Raw genomic sequence first — 19,104 nt, 5'->3', positions numbered from 1 at the left:
TAAATATGTCAAGCCTTATGACAGCACCAACTGATTTTAAAGTAGCGCCAGATCTTAGGATACAGGAACCACCTATAGTTATGCACTTTAAATCATATAGTGTTACTGTTTCCATAGACGTCTTGCTGCTCTCCAGAAAAGACGAGAACTTCGGGCTGCTGGAATTGAGATTCAGAAGAAAAGGAAAAAGAAGAGAGGCGTGGATTATAATGCAGAAATTCCATTTGAAAAGAAGCCTGCCCCTGGTTTTTATGATACATCAGAGGAAAACTACCAGTCCCTTGATGCAGATTTCAGGAAGCTACGTCAGCAAGACCTGGATGGAGAATTAAGATCGTAAGTGTGTGTTATACTAAGGAGGGAACAGTATATTTGAAAAAAAAAAACCCCATACTTATGAGTCCTGGAAATGTCTGAAATACAACGTGGGCAGGAGTTGTATTTTCCTTGGGACAGATTCTAGTTCAGGTTGTTTCTGCCTTTTCAGTCTCCTTTATTTTTCACCTTTCTAAAAATCTAATTGTCCTTTTTTTCCCATACAAATGAAGTTCTTCGTGTATATTCTTGCTCTTTAATTAGAGATCTTCGGTTTCTTGAGGTTAATTTTCTTTTAGCAGTAGATTTGCTTATGTATTTGCAGTCCTTTTTCCAAGTCTTAACATTATTAAGATTGCTTACGGGAGTAGATTTTGCTTGCCGTAGTGTTACTTTTGCTGGAATTGTTCTTAAGTAGAATTTCTCTAAATGGTTAACTTCTCCCCCTACCCCCAAAATCCCCGGACATGCAGCTGAGAATTTAAATGCCCATCTTCATCATGAGCACCATGGTACATATTTAATTGTACAATTGCATTTCCCACTACTTCTGCCAGCTGCTTTGAACTGAGAGAGTTTGGTTTGTTGGCTTATGATCTAATTGATTCTTTCTTTATTGCTCTTAGTTCAGAGGGCCTGGCAGAAGCTTCAGCCTGAAGCTTATGATTTTACAGGCTATTTGAAGACAATATCATTTTTATTAAATATTGAAGAGAAATTGGTTCGCATGTCCCGCAGAAAATGTTTGTCTTCTCTTAGCACCTTATGGAGAAAAAAGGACTGTTCACATCCTCTGATGCTTGCTATCTAAATTTTTGGACTGACCTTTTTTTCTTGCTCCGGTGACCCAGCTGATTGTAGCTGAAGCAACCACCTGTTGCCTAATGCCAGAATTTAGAAGCTTTACACTGCCTGTTGGGTTCTGCTGCAGGATCTGCAGACCAGATGTAACCGCTTAACTTCTGCATCACAAGTTGGTTCACCCTTCCTGCAACATGTTTTATTTCAGCATATCCAACTTTTGGTCAGGGTACAGGCTTTTTGCTCTCTGCTTGTTTGTTTTACTTTGTAGCAGCTCTGTGTGTTCTAAAATGATTTTCTTATCCATAATGACAGTGAAAGGGAAGGAAGGGAGCGCAAAAAAGACAAACAACATATGAAACGGAAAAAAGAGTCAGACTTGCCTTCAGCTATTCTACAGACCAGTGGAGTGTCAGAATTCACCAAAAAGAGAAGTAAACTAGTGCTTCCAGCTCCTCAGGTAAGCTGTTCATTGATCAATAAATGACTAACAAGGCCAAAGCCAATCAGTGTTTTCTGTTTTATCAAGTGGATCTCGTGGTTGTGTTTTACTTTACTATGCCTTGGAATTTTCTCTTTTAAAGATATCTGATTCCGAACTTGAAGAAGTTGTGAAAGTAGGCCAGGCAAGTGAGATTGCACGCCAGACTGCTGAGGAATCTGGAATTACAAACTCTGCTTCCAGCACTCTTCTGTCTGAATACAACGTGACCAACAGCAGCATAGCGCTAAGGACTCCCAAAACTCCAGCAGCACAAGACAGGATCCTGCAGGTACTGTATCAACGTACAGAACAGGCTTTTAGTTTTAGTCCCAGCGGTCAACTAAGAGAAGGTGTAAGTACCATAGAGGCAGCCCTTAGATTATGTGCAGTGCTGGAGTTTCACAGAATCAGAGAATCATTTCGGTTGGAAGAGACTCTCAGGATTATTGAGTCCAACCATAACATAAACTAACTCTAGCACTAAACTATGTCCCTAAGAACCTCGTCTAAATGCCTTTTAAAGACCTCCGGGGATGGTGACTCCACCACTTCCCTGGGCAACCTGTTCCAATGCCTGGCGATCCTTTCCAGGAAGAAATTTTTCCTAATATCCAACCTAAGCCTCCTCTGGTACAACTTTAGGCCATTTCCTCTCATCCTATCACTTGCTACTTGGGAGAAGAGGGCAAACGCCTCCATTCTACAACCTCCTTTCAGGGAGTTGTAGACAGCGAGAAGGTCTCCCCTCAGCCTCCTTTTCTCCAGGCTAAACAGTCCAGTTCCCTCAGTTTGAACTGATGCTTGATCTCCAGGACACACTGAAAGGTGTAGAGGCAGATCTGCCTCTTTCTGATCAGTTGTCATCATGCTTCAAAACACTACAACGCTTTCTTCTTGTTGTATTATATATTGTATGCAACTTTTAGCATTAGTCTTTATCCTGGTGTTATATATAATTTTCCATTGTCTTAGGTACCTCTCAGCATCTGACTTGTATACAGTGTTCATGTCCTTAAAACTATGTCTTTTATGTTGTTTCCTACCTACTTTTGCTGTTCAGCTTTTATTTTGGCGAACAAGAAGTAATTAACTGCAACAATGCAATGATATTTCTCTAGCACTTCATTGGCTTGAAACCACTGAAGACAAAGATTGGCAAAAACCTGCCTTTGCAATCTCTGAATTATATTTGTGTTATGCTGACTGTGTGAGTGTCTGGGTTCTTTTGGAAACTGATAGTGTTGGGTAACGTTTTGTTGAATGGGGAAATCACTTAACGAAATCAGTGCAGCTGGTGTGTAAAACAAACAAAACTCCACCCCAAACCAAAAAAAACCCTGTATGTGTTGATAATTAGCTGTATTTCAACAGTTTTGTGAGAGGAGAGAAGAGAATGTTGCTGACTGTGGATGATAAGTGTCTGTGCAGCGTTTGCAGGAATGCTCACGATCACCTTCCAATGGAGCACTCTGACACCCCATGCGTTGCAGGATTATGCATATACATAGCTCTGTAGATGGACTAGTAGCCTTCTATGAAGATAACTGCTACGTGCAGTTTCAGAGTGCCTTAATTCTTCATTGTGAAAAGGAAAAAAGAAAAGAAGAAATAGGGGGATATTCATAAAAACCCCATTTGAGTCATAGACCAAAAAATAATGACCATTTCTTTTGGAACGTTCTCTTTGAACTGTGCTTTAGATAAACTTAACTGATGTTGAATTTCAGAGTGTAATTGTGCCATCGCCTCTGAGAATCAGGATCCTTAGGATGAATTGAGTATTCAGTTACTAATAAATTTTGCAGATTTATGGAGTCTAGCGAAATGAAGGAAGGTGAAACATCAAGCAACCCACTCATTTTTACAACTACAATTTATATTTTACTGAAAATAAAGATTAAAATCCCATTCAATGGCACAGTTGGGTTTGTAAATACCAGTGTATGGGTGTTAAAGTTAAGAAGTATTAAATATTTTCCACAAACTGACTGAAAGTCAAATAACTCTTCAACTGTTCTTACTGCTACCAAATCTGTTAAACATTTAGAGTGTGACTGTGAAAGTCTTAGCGATGTGTTGTCTGTTCTACAGGAAGCGCAGAATTTGATGGCTCTCACAAATGTGGATACCCCCCTGAAAGGAGGTCTTAACACTCCCTTGCATGAAAGCGACTTTTCGGGTGTAACACCACAGAAACAGGTTGTTCAGACGCCAAATACTGTGCTTTCCACACCCTTCAGGTAAAACTGACTCTTTTCCTTCTGTGTGCTTGGCTGGGCATGTGGTGCTGGTTATACCAAGCAGATTGCAGTGTGTGAAACAGAAAGTTATGGTCAGTGCTTGAAAGCAAATTTCAGCTTGCTTTTATTAATATTTCAAGGCCTTGTTGTACAACTTTTTCCTTCTCTATGTCTTTCACAAGCTTAGCCACATCACCTATATTTATACAGTCTATAGCTCACTGGAGTTTTGGTCCAAAGTGAAGTTTTCTGTGGTCTGAAGCAATATAAATTATACCAAAGTAATACAGGAGTATAAATAGTAAGGTGGGGTGTCATTCTGTATGCAGATCCCAGCCTTTCCCAAGTATTACTTCTGAGTCAAAGGTGTGGGAGCTCCCAGAGCCAAACCCACACTGAATTTTGAAAAGCTGGAGTAAATATTTTACAAGCCGTATATAGCCAAAATACAATATTTCTTATATTGCCAATCTAAATAGTATGGGATTGCTCGTTTAACTCTTACAGTGAGTCCTGAATAAATGTATCCCACAAATGCCAAATACCATACGGCTAAAAAATATTACACTTGGTGCATTTTGTCTGTCCATTTTTTCAGCTTAGGTTCTAATTTTACTTGTATCGTGCAGGTAGGAAAAGTGGAGAATGAAAGAAAAAGGACCTTTATGGCAGCTTTTCAAAAGCAGCTTTATTTTGTTGTTTAAAAGCTGTGTGCAAAAGCCTTGCTCTTCTGATTGGATCCACATAAATGAATCCTTTTCTGTAGATCTATGGGTGTCAGTGTGGTGCAGAACGAATGTGGAGTTTCGCCTGGAATGATCTGTCTGTTCATTTGGATTATTTGACATAAAAAAATGTAAATACATAGGTGGTACGTATGTATCACCTTGGCTTGCTTGCAGAAATCTCTATCAGTGTGAAAATCCAAGTGGTTAAAAATAAATAAAGGGAAGCCATATCTTCTTACAGAGGCAGAGTAGTGAAACCAGAGCCATCATCTTATTATTTAGGCCAAAAGAGCAAATACTTAAGTACACCTTTTTTTATGTGATGGTTCGAAATTTGTAATACTTTGATGCAAGGTTTTTAGGGAAGTTGTTGCCTTTAGTGTGGGTGGATTTTGTTTTCTCTGTGTCCTAGTTATAAGAATTTTCTTAAAAGGTACGAAGTTGAAAATTCTAATAGGGTTTTTAAACACTGCATGGCACTGAGAGAACTAGGAAAAAACAACCTGCTTACTTGGAAATTGTTATGGAAAGAGTCATAAAACTTTTTCTGCTAGTGTAATCAACAAAGTAAATATATCTTATTAAACATTCATTTGAAACCATAAAAATTCATTTCGCTGTTTTTTTTTTTTTTTGTGGCTGTCGTCCTGTAAATGTTATTGCTGGTATTTGTTATAATAAATGAGAATTCATGAAAAATCTGTCAACAACCTCAGGCAAGAGGAAAATATCCCTTGTGTCTCACAGGAAATAATATCCAGGAAATAAGGCACTGTTGTATCTCTTAAAAGAGGTCCAGTAGTTTATGTCAGGCCATATGTACAATCCTGTTTATTCACCATTATGGCATCTACAGAATTACAGTAACCAGAAGTGGAAATAATGGATTAAATAGTCTTGTTTAGTCTGTCTCTGCCACGGTTTTCTACAACACACATACTTGTCATTGCTGTTGGAAAATATTTACATAGGTGTAGATGAGTGCCATGACGCAGTCTTTTTTCTAAAAGTTCTTCCCCTTCCCAACCATGTTTTCTCTGAGACATTTATCAGTTTATTATTAACATCACTATGTTAAACCTCATTGTAAATTTGCAACAGAAAACTTGTGACTGTATCCAAGACAATGTCTGCGCACATTTCATGTATTAAGTTATTTGGACAGAGAAGAATATTTCTTCCTAGTCTAGAGGAGAAGCTACTGAGGTCCACAAAATCTAAGACTTAATCCATCTTGCCTAACCGTAAGTGCTTAAAAGTAATTATGATGGTATAATCGCCGCTTCCATAATCAGTGAAAGCAAAGAGGCATTATTTGATGAGTGATTCATTCAATTGTAAGGTGGGGCAGCTGTTAAACCAGATGAATTTAGAGTGAATGACTTGCCACAGGTGGTAGGGAAATCAGAGCTTGCAATTAAATCCTAATTACTGTATCCCAAAATAGTGCCTGGTGGTTGCACCTTCTCTTAAAAAATAGCAGTGAGAGTTTATGTTGATGTAGTTCCCGAAACTTACTGTAATGACTTGCCTAGATAGATTTCAGCTTGACAGGTCCTTGATTGCACCTTGACAAGTTTAAACAATTTATCTCTTGGATTCTTCTAATTGCATATTACAATTTCCCTGCCTCTCAAGCAAAAAATCCATATTAGTAACGGTATTTATATGTTTTTTTGCAGCATTCAGACTTTGGAAAATAGAAATCTTTAGGGAAAAAAAATGATTGTATCTGCATTTTCTCTAGAACACCTTCTCAAGGGCCAGAAGGCTTAACTCCTCGTGGAGGACTAACTCCTAAAGCCGTGGTTGGTACAACTCCTGGCAGAACTCCACTGCGTGATAAACTGAACATCAACCCAGAAGAAGGAATGGCAGATTACAGTGACCCATCTTACGTGAAACAAATGGTAAGAAGCGCTTAACAAGTGGATATCCATGTTCTGTTAATTTTTTGGGATTTTTAATTCTTATCTCCTGAACAGAATTTTATTTTATAATGAAAGCAAGTGTTATTTCTACCACTTGTGTGAGAGTCTCTACTCATCAACTGATAAATCTTTATTGGAAAGAACAGAAATCTTGCCACTTAGAAAAACTTTCGGTGTGCTCAGTAAAAACACTCTAAAGCTATTTGTCAAAGAAGACCTAGTTAAATTTCAGTCCTTCTTGTATCTTTGAAGCTGAGCAGGAAATATATCTTGAGAAAAGATTAATTTTTCTTGCAACCCTACGCAGCCCTCAAATCCCTCATCACCTTGGCTTCCTGATTTACCTACAGGACCTTTTCATCAGTCTCTCCTGTTGACAACATTGAGCTAAAGGAGTTGAATTTTTGCTGTTAGGAGCACTGGATTTCGAGATGTCCAGTAATCTGAGTCCCATCCAGGCTCTTTCATCACCTTTGGTAACAGATGTTTCCATTCTTGGAAATTCAGCCAGATGTACCCTGCCAATTAGGCATGGTCTAATATATACCATGGTATATGGTATAAAAGGTCATGTATTTAATGGGTAGCACCTTGGGAACTCCTTTTATGTGACTGATGCTGCAGGCTTAACTGTGGCTTTGGGTATCTCCCACCAGAGCTATTGACATTTTTCTTTTTGGGCTAGCTAAGGAGATCTGCTTTAAGTTTTTGGCATGTTCATCTTGCAAAAAATAATTCTTCAAGTACAGAACTTCAAGTTTCATCTTATCTTGAAGGACAAGATGTATTTGATGTACTTATACTTTGGTTGTGTCTTAGCCTTCTTGTAGCAAAAAGGTGCTTTGCTGCTAGAAGGAAAAGTGAGGCTTCCATTTCCTGATGGACTCCACTGGTTTCCACATGTGATGCTGTTTATGTTTTCGTACTGTGCCACAATCCCCAGATTTGGGAACAGTTGCAAGGAAAAATAATATCCCAGTTAGGCTTGCAAATACCTCTGTGTCCACCAACACTGTGGACACACATTTTCACATATTTTCAGTTTCTTGGAAGGTGTTCATGTGAATCTCCACTGTTGTAGTGAAGCTACTGGGAGGCAAAGGTGCCATGCTGTCATTTTACCCGGATATTTCAGCCTGTTTGAAGATTTAATTAGCTTTTTTTAAGAAAGCTGTATGTTAGTTTTTAGCATCAGAGAATTTCCGTGCTTAATAATCCATGAATTCTGGGGTGGGGCGTCTGTAGGCCCGGCTGGGTTAGTAACATAGCACTTTGTCAGACTTCCGAAGATTTTGTTTCTGTTGGCTTTGTAGCACACTGAGATTACCAGATTATGTTGGTTGTGTATTGTTCGTGTCTGTTAATGTAGATGGCTGGAATTTGATTGTATTGCACCTTTGTGTTATTTCAACAGGAGAGAGAGTCTCGTGAACATCTGCGCCTCGGCCTCATGGCCCTTCCTGCTCCAAAGAACGACTTTGAGATTGTTTTACCTGAAAATGCAGAAAAAGAACTTGAGGAACATGAAGTAGATGAAACCTTTGTCGAAGATACTGCTGATATAGATGCCCGCAAACAGGTAGGTGTGTGTGATGTGGATTTTATTTAAAATAAAATATGTTCCTTGTATGGTTCCCATAGTTTCACACCTGTTTAATGGAAGTGGTACAGCTTCTACAGAGCAACACAGGAAACTGTACCTGTTTTCTCTGCTACCCTCAGAGTACACACACAGAGGATAAGCAGTTTTCTCTCTGAATCCTTTTCTTAATTTGTTAATGTTATGTACCATATCATTTTCTACAATGAAGTCTCTTAAGACTATATAAGCCCTACATCCTGCATCTGTCTGCCTAAACGTAATACTATAATTAAAAGCATTTTTCTACAGAGGCACATATTTGATTTTAAGTATGTGAGAATTGTGCTTTTTTTTCCCCCCCCCCCTTTTTTTTTTTAACCTTGAGAATAACTTGAAACTTTAAAAGTTACTATTTGTGAAATGTAAGGGGCATATATTGTGTATATACAGATTAAGACAGGCTGGTACCATGCAGATAGAAATCTGCCATGCAGTGAATTGGTGCCTTTTGTATGGCCTGTACCACACGTCATAGAACTGATTCGTGGATGGGTCCCTGAATTTTTCATTTGCTTTGTTTCAGAATCAAGAAAGGCTGGATAAAGTGCTAGCTTAAATTTTGCTGGTTAAATAGCTGTACTAGCCAGTAATTAGAGACAGTTTAGTTTCTTCCATTTATTGCTTATCCTAAGTTGTGTGATGCAAATCTGTTTTTGTTATGTGCCTTCAAATACAAGTTCTTTTAAGTTCAGAGGTTTTTTTGCCAATGCCTGTGCTTTGACAAGTGAACAAAGTATTTTAAGAAAATCCTGTGCTCTGTTATCTTCTAATTCGATAAGCATTTCCCCAAATTTGTTTCCTAGCATGTTCAATTTGTGGAGAAACATATTCTGTACATTTATATGTCTGTCTCCTGCACATACGCACACACTCGATATCAATAAAGATAATTTATGTGCGTAGAATAGAGAAAAGAATTTGAGTTGTAATATCACACGAGAGAATAGCATCCTGCCTTTCAAATGATGGCACGATATGGCTGGGATTAGAAAATGGAATATCTTGATCATAATTCCTGAAGTTTTAGACAACACTGCCTTCTCATGCTATTTATTATCTGAAAGTGGAATGTAAGGAGAAATCTCATGTTTTCACTCTTTCACAAGTGTTGTTTTAGAGAAGTGGTTACTTTATGTTGTAGAAGAGGACAAACAGAGTCCTGTCTGCAAATTCACGAGTCTGTCCTTTCCTGGTGGATTTTCTGTCTGGAGAATTAGAGCAGATGTCAGAATTGATGTGGAGAAATTTTTAAAGAACAAGCTCTGCTGGGGTTGAGGCTGAACGAGAATTTGATGGCTGTAAATAACTTTTTGGGTATCTCTCCTCTTAGTGTGCTGTGCTGTTGTGGTTTACTTCAGAGGTAGTAAATTATGTCATCACGTAGAGAGTGGCTTGTTTGGCTCTGGCTTCATAACGTGAAGTCTTGATACTTTAAGGAATCTTTGGTGCAGTAATCAATTATTTTTTATATCATGTACATTTGTAGAAAGCATCTGATTGTATTTTAGTAGCAGGTATAACACTCAGCTTGTCTGTCTAGGCTCTCCGAGACGCAGAGCGTGCAAAGGAACTGAAGAGAATGCACAAAGCTGTTCAGAAGAATCTACCACGACCCTCAGAAGTAAGTGGAAACAAAATTCACTTTTAAGGAAAAAAAAAAATAGAAATAAAGCTTTTAATCATTATAGGAAGAAATGCAGTCTAAGTAGATCATGAGAGAATGAATTCTTTGATTTCAACCTTATGGGAAACTTTCACAGCAAGATGGCCAAGAGCTACTTCATATGCACAAATGAAATCACAGTTGGGTGTTCAGATTGCTCTGCGTGTTGCACCACAAGGGATTTTGGGACCTGTTCTGCATGGTTTAGCTGATATATATATAGTACATTTTCAAGTGGAGGTATATGAATTTAATACGATCTTTGGTGTATATGAAGTTTATGATCTCTTTTTTTCATTCCTGGGCAGGTTAATGAAACAATACTGAGACCCTTAAATGTGGAACCACCTCTAACAGACTTGCAGAAGAGTGAAGAGCTAATAAAGAAAGAGATGATTACTATGCTTCATTTTGATCTCTTACACCACCCGTTTGCAGAACAGCCTAGTAATAAGAAGGGGAAAGGCCCAGGATTTGGAAGCAACAATGCAGAACACATGGCTTACTTGGAACAAAATCCGTATGAGAAATTCTCCAAAGAGGATCTTAAGAAGGTGAGAGTTGTATGGCCTAATTACCAGTGACCTGATTGATGTCTCTTTGTGTCATGGTCCTGTAATCTTTCAAAAAAAGGCAGTTTCAAGCCTGGACAGAATTTAGTTGGGAGATCCTCAGGGGGTTGTATGAAGAGATGTAAGGATCATTTAAATGGACGTTCTCTTTTTTGTGAGCTAATGTTAATCTAGGCACTCAACAGAATGATGAGATGTGGTATTTGTCCAAAGATGCTGTCTTTTAGATACTATTTTGAATGTGTTGTGATTGCTTATCATTTGAAGTAAGGTAGGAGCTGTAATACCCAGACAGTTACCAAGTTCTGCTTTTCTGTTTCTGGAAGCTGATGTTAAACTGTTGAGACTTCAACTAGGTGTGATATCCACCTTCTGCTACCTGTGTAGCTTGTTAATCCATAATTACTAAGCATTTTTTCATAGCAGTGCAGACTAAATATGGCAGTGATAGCCAGCTTATAACTTGGAGCAGCAAATCAGGTTGTTTAATTACGCTTGGCAAGCTTGATCCAACAGAGCTGTGCTTGTGCAGAGCCTGCTGGGCTGTGGCAACTGATTTTAAAGCTCACCTGGTTAAAAAGCACTGAATAGGCAGCATAGGTTGTTGCTGGATGACATAAATAGGTGGTCTGGGCACTCTGTCCTGTTTTGCATTGTAATCCCAAATTAAATAGCAGTCCTGTACCAAGGGTTCTGGTTTGGGTGGTTCATTTGTTTAAGCAGCTGCAGATATTGCCTTTTGCTGCCAAGTGACAGGTAGTACAGGCACACAGTGCTGTGGTTGGCTCTTTCAAAGAGTTTCACCTGTGAAGTTGTGCCAGTAAACTTTGACCAAATGCTTACAGGAATAAAGATGAGTGAAAAGGACAAAATCACGTGCCACCAAGTCACCTGTTTTAGGCCAACTCCCGCTATCTATGACTCTCATCCCGACAGTAGGTGTGGTATCTCTACACCTAAATCCCATATTATTTTATAGTGACTCTAAAGATACACAAGCACATTTTAAATCCATCTCCTTGACTATATCTGACCAATGAAGCAAGAGCCTAAAATGAGAAACACTGAACAGTATGCACTTCCAATTTATACATAATAATTATACTTGAAGATTTCAGAGCAGGACAAGTTAAAGATGGAAAATACAATTGGGTCATGAATTTCACTGCCCTGCCAGTGCCAGATTGTTCCCTTGAGAACACACTCCAAGTGCTTTCTCTGGTTGTTTTGAAGTGCAACGAGAATTAGGTTTTCTGCCACTTCACTTAGAGACTATTACAGTCTCATAGTTTTTGTCTCCAATCTTCAGAGTCCCTGAAAGTTTTGTCTCCTAAGTGATGGGCAGAAGTTTTTTGCATTCTTGCTCCTGCTTGCTCTCTAACATGAGGTGTAATATTCCCTCTTTGTCTAAAATCAAATTCAAAACAGGAAGTTTTCCTATCTCTGGGCTCTCATCCAGGCCTTGTTTATGTTGCCTTATTTAGAATATCTTCCTACTAACCTGTTTCCATAAAATGCTCCTTTCTTTTCCTGATGTAAAGTGGTGTTTTGGAAAGGATTAGCAGTGATGCTGTGCACTGTGTGCTGAGCTCTTAAAGCTGTGGAACTGTTTTGGTGCCACAACTAAATAGGTTTAAGTAGTTCCTCACGTTATGCAAATAGAGGCTAATTGAAAGTGAACCTTCATAATATTTAGCTTTGTTAGGTGTAGTTAAAGTACCCCTGTGTTATCTGTCTTGACCATTAAGAATAAGGAACTAATTTTCCTTTCCCCTGTATCCCTGGAATTATCTGGTGATACCTGAATTACTTCCTGGGAAATATGCTGTTACAAAGCATACGTCTGCTTACAGCGAGACATCTGTGGCTGATACGGAAATCTGTGGCACATATATAATATACATTTATAACCAATGAAGTCCAGATCGGCAAAGATATTTTAGTTTTTTATTTACAAATAAAATTGGAAGGATCTAGGTGCCTTATGTAGTTTAGTGGGCCAGGCTCTTTGTCAGGTATGTTAAGATCTGTGAGAAAAACATGAATCTTTTCAGTTCACTGTAAGTGACTTTGTAAACTAACCTGGAAGCAGCAGAATGCTCATATCTCGCTAGTACTTCTCTATCAACAGAGAAGATGTAAGTTAAAGTCAGAGTAGGATTTACTGCAAGGGAGCTTACACAGCTCACCCGTTAATGTCTGGAGTTGACTTTCCAGACTGTCTGGAGAAGGGCAAGCAAAAGGAAATGAAAAGTGGTTTTTGTTTCAGAACAGCTGCATCTGTCTGTACTGTTCTCCCTCCCCTCGAGGTCCGTGCTTTTATCTCTTCTGCAGCAAGATGAAATATCTAGCAGTGCCACAGCTTTCATTAGCTACAGCAGAGTGATGTCAGGTTGGGCCAAATTATATAAAATGAGGGATAGTTGCACTGTGAGTAGCCTTGTAGCCTGGGTTTCATTTATAGTCCACAGCATCTGTGTTAGATTTCATAGTTAGCTTAAACTGATGGTGAGCTTTTAGTATGAAAGGAGAAAAACTGTGCCTATCAATTGTACACTGAAGGACTGAAAACAAGAGACATTTTCTGTGTTCTGCGTATGGTAACTTCAATTTATTTCTCATCCTTTCCAACAGGCACAGGATCTACTGGCACAAGAGATGGAAGTGGTAAGGCAAGGAATGGGGCATGGAGAGCTCTCAAGTGAAGCTTATAACCAGGTGTGGGAAGAATGTTACAGCCAAGTGTTATACCTGCCTGGACAGAACCGCTACACAAGAGCTAACTTGGCCAGCAAAAAAGACAGGATAGAGTCACTTGAAAAGAGGCTTGAGGTCAGTGTCACTTTTTTCTGCTTTTTGCACCTGCTTTTTTTTTTTTTCATTATCTCCCTATGTGTTTTCTTTCTATTTTTTCTTTTTTTTTTTTTTCCTGTGTAAGCGTTACAGGTTACTCTAGAAATCATTCAGGTCTTTTGGTGAGATTCCTTTGAAACGGGTGTTAAGGAATTCTCCTGGGGAGTTCATAGGTGTTCTTGAGGTGTTTAAATCACCTTTTCTCATCCTCTTCCATTTCTTAAAATGTCCCTGGAGTATTCCCACACACAGTTTCTCTTTTCACTATTGACTGTAATGCTGCTTATCTCACCCACGTTATTCTCAACTGGACAGAAGCTCAGGTTCTGCTCTCTTTTAGTTCCATGTGGATCAGATAACTGATCTTTCCAGTTTGGCACTTTGTCCCTGATAGTGGCCGGTATGAGATACTTCAGAGAAAGATGCATAAAAACATCCCAAAACTCTGTTCGAGTTCTCTTTACAACTTGGTTTCTGATTATTGCCTATGGGAACGTCCAGATTGTGCTGAGTTCTTACTGGACTGGCATCCTCTGCCAATTCTAGTGATTCCTTCCAAAAAAGAGAACAATGGATGTTTGTGAATTTGTTCCGCTTTAACATGAAATAGTAGGCTTCCTTATGAGTGCATTTTAAGCTAAAATTTTGAGTTTGCTGTTGTCTATTTGCATAACTAGTATTTCCTGCAAGTCCAAAATGCTAGAGTTCAGATAGCAACATCTCACTCGTGTGTCTCCATGTGGTTTGAGTACTATGGCAGGACACCGGTATTAGGGAACCAAGAATTGAAACTACATCTTTTTCTGCCAAGTTGTGGAGAACGGAGTTCTCCAGTGTCAATGTGCTTGCGGCAGTTTGCTTAAAATGCAACAGTCATGGGCCTGAAGTCAAGGAGGCGTTAAGACTTGGTAAGATGTCCTGGGATTGAGAGAGTTGTGTGTGGTGAGGAAATCATTTGGGGTATGGTGCACTAAGTAGAAGAAGGCAGTTCAAACCTCTTGGTGCTGATTTCTCATAGAACCATAGAATCTTTTCAGTTGGAAGAGACCCTCAAGATCATCGAGTCCAACCATAACCTAACACTGGCACTAAACCATGCCCCTAAGAACCTCGTCTAAACGCCTTTTACATCCCTCCAAGGGATGGTGACTCCACCACTTCCCTGGGCAGCCTTTTCCAGTGCCTAACAACCCTTTCCGTGAATAATTTTTTCCTAATATCCAATCTAAACCTCCCCTGATGCAACTTGAGGCCATTTCCTGTCCTCCTGTCACTGTTAATTGGGAGAAGAGACCAACCCCCTCCATGTTCCAACCTCCCTTCAGGTAGTTGTAGACAGTGAGAAGTTTTCCCCTCAGACTCCTTTTCTCCAGGCTAAACAGCCCCAGTTCCCTCAATCATTTCTCATCAAACTTGTGCTCCAGGCCCCTCAGCATCTTTGTCGCCTCCTTTGAACTCTCTCTAGTAGTTCAGTGTCCTTGTTACGATGAGGGGCCCAAAAGTGAACACAGGATTCAAGGTGAGGCCTCACCAGTCCCCAGTACAGTGGCACAGTCACTTAATCACTCTTGCTCCCTCTCTTCTCTAGAATTTCAGCCAAACCCCCCAAACAAAACACAAAACCGTATACCTTTCATGATAAAAAGTGAGCTGCTTTTAAATGGTTTCCTCCCACAGCACATGTGTTTGTTCCGACTCCCAGTAAGTAATTAGCTGTTTTCCAAAATACCATTTTAGCCTAAAAGTCTCTCTAAATTATGCGAGCATGAAATTATTTTTTTTCTATGGTAAAAGGAAGCTTTTTTTTAAAAAAAAAAAAAGTTCTTCTGTATTTAACATCAACAGAGCTACTGTTCCTAGAGGTAAACCTCCTCAAGCAGCTACTACCACAGAAATAACACAGGAGAGTGGCTAGCAAGGCTGAATTTTCACTCGATGCACACACGTGACGTACAGCATGTGTGTTTTGTAAAGTCTGTCAGATGAGAATGTCATCCAGGTGTAGACTCCACAGTTATTAGTCAACCACTCGGGCCAGGAGCAGCTTCACCTGCTTGTAGTTGAGCGTTGATGCCGGAGCGCTTGTCATCCTGCGGCTCACCCAGCAGAGAGCACCATCGCCCTGCCCAACGCTCTCGCACGCTCCAATGCTCTGCTCTGCTTTCACAAAACCAGGGGGCTGCGCTGACACCACAGCAGCAATCCAGGGGCTCTACCTAATCTGTGCTCAAACGCTTCTGGAATTTGAATACCTTACGCCCAAAACTGCATTAGGAGTGCATTATTGAAGTTGCGAAGTCAAACAGTCGAAGTTGGGGAATGCACAGACAGCCCTAATTTGCCGGTGCATATGCATTATGAAACAGTCTTTAATTTCATTATTACAGTGTAGTTTTTCCACAGGCTCATTTACTGCAGGGGGTAGATGGTATTTGCTTAATGGGTAGCTGTTGAATATTTGAATATTGAGGAAGTTCCATCTGAATATGAGGAAAAACATCTTTCCTTTGAGGTGCCAGAGCCCTGGAACAGGCTGCCCAGAGAGGTTGTGGAGTCTCCTTCTCTGGAGACGTTCAAACCCACCTGAGTGTCCAGGTGTGATCTGCTCTGGTGACCCTGTGTTAGCAGGTGCATTGGACTGGATGATCTCCAGAGGTCCGTTCCAACCCCAACCATTCTGTGATTTTATTTTCTTTTAAGTTGCTCAGTGTGTGGCCTTGTGCCCTTCCACTGCACACTGTTTCTGCAGTCTAATTTGGTTACTTCTGGGTGGGCTTTCTTGTGCTGTTAATTTATGCTCATCTCCTTCAAATATTTGAAGGAGTAGTTGGCGGTAGTGTGCTTATTAAGGATATTGAAGCAAAGAAAATAAGGTCAAGTAGAATCATAGAATCATTTTGGTTGGAAGAGACCCTCAGGATCATTGCGTCCAACCATAATCTAATTCTCGCACTAAACCATGTCTCTAAGAACCTTGTCTAAATACCTGTTAAACCCCTCCAGGGATGGTGACTCCACCATTTCCCTGGGCAGCCTGTTCCAATGCCTGACAACCCGTTTTTTTGAAGAATTTTTTCCTAATATCCAATCTAAACCTCCCCTGATGAAACTTGAGGCCATTTCCTTCCATCCTATCACTTGCTTCTTGGGAGAAGAGGCCAATACCAATCATCCATTCGTCAAACTCCTCTTGCATTTGTTCATTCTGTAAGTGCTCATTGCTCTGTAGTCACAAGACAATCACCTGGGAAGCAAAATGCGAATCAGAGGTCTTGCCAAGAAAAAAAAAATAGGGTTTGTTTGCTACCAACATTGAATGAGACTCCATGGAAGCCACTTAACAAAATCCAGCTACTGTGTGTACGATCAGTTGCTGCGATTGTGAGACATGGAGTCGCTACATCTTTTCAGATTATCTGGGAGCTTGGAGCAGTGCTGGACAAAGCTGTTTGCTTGGTGCATTTACAGTAAAGCGAGAGCGCAACCTTACGTATGTGTTCAAAATATCACACACCCAGGTCAGTGCGGCCCCTGGGGCCAGCAGAGCTGCTGTGCTCACAGCTGCAGGTGCAGTGATTGTTCGGTGCTGCCTTTCACAGCTCACTGAGTGCAGGCCGACTCTCTGAAAAGTTAAATTTGAGCTGAAAATCTCTCCCCAGTGTGTGCAAAATGCAGTTTAGTGCAGCTCTGCCTGACCTATTTAAAATGCCCTGCCTAAAAGCAAGATATAAAAAATCGCTTTTCTAAGTATAGGTCACCAACTGAATCATTTTTGAAGTAATAAATAAAAAGCATAGCAGTTTAATGAACAAAAGAATATACAATGAAAAATACACAGCACTCTTTTTTTTCCTAACCCATTTTCAGCAATGGCAAAACCCACCTTCGTTTTACTATTTTTCCGAGGAAAACTGAAAGCAATATTAGTTGAAATAGATATTTTAATGGGAAGTATCAGACAGCCTTAATGAAAAGCAGGGGTATTAGCTCAGCTTTCAATACCCCAAGATACTTGCTTGTACTCTTGACTTCCTTTGAGAGAAGAATAGGAACTGTAAAAGAGAGTTTGCCAGCAACTGATGTTGGTCAGTTTTGGGTCTGCCTCCCCCCTTTCAGATTGCAGTAAGATCATTAGGAAAAAGCACAAGAGTTTAGTGATGTTTGCTGGAGGCAGCTGCACATGGGGCAGTCACTGTCGAATGCTTCCATATGGGACTGCTAACACCATGCAGATCTGTGCAAAACCAGCAATTTCTTCTGTTGTCTTCATCGCTCGGAGATTACAGGGGGGATTGATGGTGTGGACAAACTGTTGTCTTGCTCTAATTGGCCTGTTTTCACTATCGGAGTGATTTAGTGGTGGCAGCTTTGTGTATATGTCGACATGACATTCATCTTTCTGAAGTGGATGGCGATATCACAAACAGATTTGCGCTGTTACTGATGGACTACAGGAGGTGAAGCAGAGTGGTTGCAAGAGCTTCTGTTTGGCTCCATATCCTGTCCAGGCACCAGTAACGTACAAATCCACAGTAGTTTTAATATTGGAATACACTTCTATGTATTAGTAATACTTTTCATTTCTTTATTTTAAGGGTCTGGGACTCTTTGAATGTGTTACTTAATACTATTAAAGAGTGTTACAACATTAGCATGTCAACTTTGAGAAAGTGGTAAAATCCAGCTTTCTGTATTTATGAAGTTAGAAAATTTAAATCTAATTACAGCATAAACATGGGTAGACTGGACAAAGGTTTGCTGGGCAGAGGGTTGTAGCTGGAGCATTAAATTACCTCAATGTAAAGGTGGTTTCCTTAATTTTTCCTGCTTGAAGAAGAAAATAATTTCAATTTTAATATATAAGAAGTCAGGGTAAAGCAGCAGAGCGTGGAGTGCACCAGGTCCTATGTGCAGGGATGGGCTGTGACAGCCAGACAGGCCCTGCCTGCTGAGCCCAAACAGACCTCAATTAAAGTTTGTATGAATGTGTCTTTATGAAAAATAATAATAAAAAATATAGCAATGTTTCAATTGAAAAAAAAAATCGAGGGAACAGCTCTGGCTGGTGTGAATGAGTCTGGTTTAGACCAGCTAAGGGTTTGGCCTTGGCTGTGGCTTTATTCTTAAATTGGGAACCATCCCCTGGCCAGGATGGATCCTGATGTGAGAAATGGTTTGGACTGGTGACTGTGGCAGAAAAAAGGGCGTGAGGATTGCTCTGTCGTTTTTGCTGCTCTTTGTAAAGGTGAGGATGCTTTTCTATACTGCTGGATGAAGAGCTGCCCTGGGGAGGGACTAGAGCAGCTTCAGGCTTTTTGTAGGGATCCCAAGGAGGGTGTTGGCCTCTTCTCCCAAGCAGCAAGTGATAGGACAAGAGGAAATGGCCTCAAGTTGCAGCGGGGGAGGTTTAGATTGGATATTAGGAAAAAATTCTTCCTGGAAAGGCCTGTTGGGCATTGAAACAGGCTGCTCAGGGCAGTGGAGTCACCATCCTGGAGGGGTTTAAAAGGTGTTTAGGCAAGGTTCTTAGGGACATGGTTTAGTGTGCCAGAGTTGGTTAGGTTATGATTGGACTTGATGATTCTGAGGGTCTCTTTCAACTGAAATGATTCGATGATTATGGATGGGGTGTTTCAGGTCCGTGTAAATGAATCCCTGGGACCTCACTATATGTCTGTTGTTCTTGTGCTCCCTTCTCCTCTAAGCAATATATTTATAAAGAAAACCATTCCTACCTAAGGTGTGTGTTACACCAGGAACCTTATCAGACGAAATGAGATAGAGGCATCTATTTAACAAGGTAGTTGCTTTACTTTGTAGTTCAAAACAGTCACTTCCTGCCAGCCTTACCTTTCCTTTGAAGGCGGTTCATAAT

General features: G+C 40.1%; 1 protein-coding gene across 1 annotated transcript in view; it reads left to right on the top strand.

Annotated features, from left to right (window-relative positions):
- Window positions 1-19,104, top strand: part of CDC5L (cell division cycle 5 like) — a 41,909-nt gene that overhangs the window by 6,371 nt on the left and 16,434 nt on the right. Inside the window, exons 6-14 of the mRNA XM_065835506.2 lie at window positions 118-336; window positions 1,432-1,576; window positions 1,701-1,889; window positions 3,692-3,840; window positions 6,316-6,478; window positions 7,914-8,078; window positions 9,682-9,762; window positions 10,113-10,358; window positions 13,011-13,208. Of these exons, the coding sequence (XP_065691578.1) occupies window positions 118-336; window positions 1,432-1,576; window positions 1,701-1,889; window positions 3,692-3,840; window positions 6,316-6,478; window positions 7,914-8,078; window positions 9,682-9,762; window positions 10,113-10,358; window positions 13,011-13,208 (1,555 nt within the window). The remainder of the gene's footprint in view (window positions 1-117; window positions 337-1,431; window positions 1,577-1,700; window positions 1,890-3,691; window positions 3,841-6,315; window positions 6,479-7,913; window positions 8,079-9,681; window positions 9,763-10,112; window positions 10,359-13,010; window positions 13,209-19,104) is intronic.

This window comes from Patagioenas fasciata, chromosome 3 (assembly GCF_037038585.1).
Source record: "Patagioenas fasciata isolate bPatFas1 chromosome 3, bPatFas1.hap1, whole genome shotgun sequence".
NCBI classification, from domain to species: Eukaryota; Metazoa; Chordata; class Aves; order Columbiformes; family Columbidae; genus Patagioenas; species Patagioenas fasciata.
The sequence above is the reverse complement of the archived record's forward strand: the minus strand, read 5'-3'. Positions and strand labels throughout refer to the sequence as shown.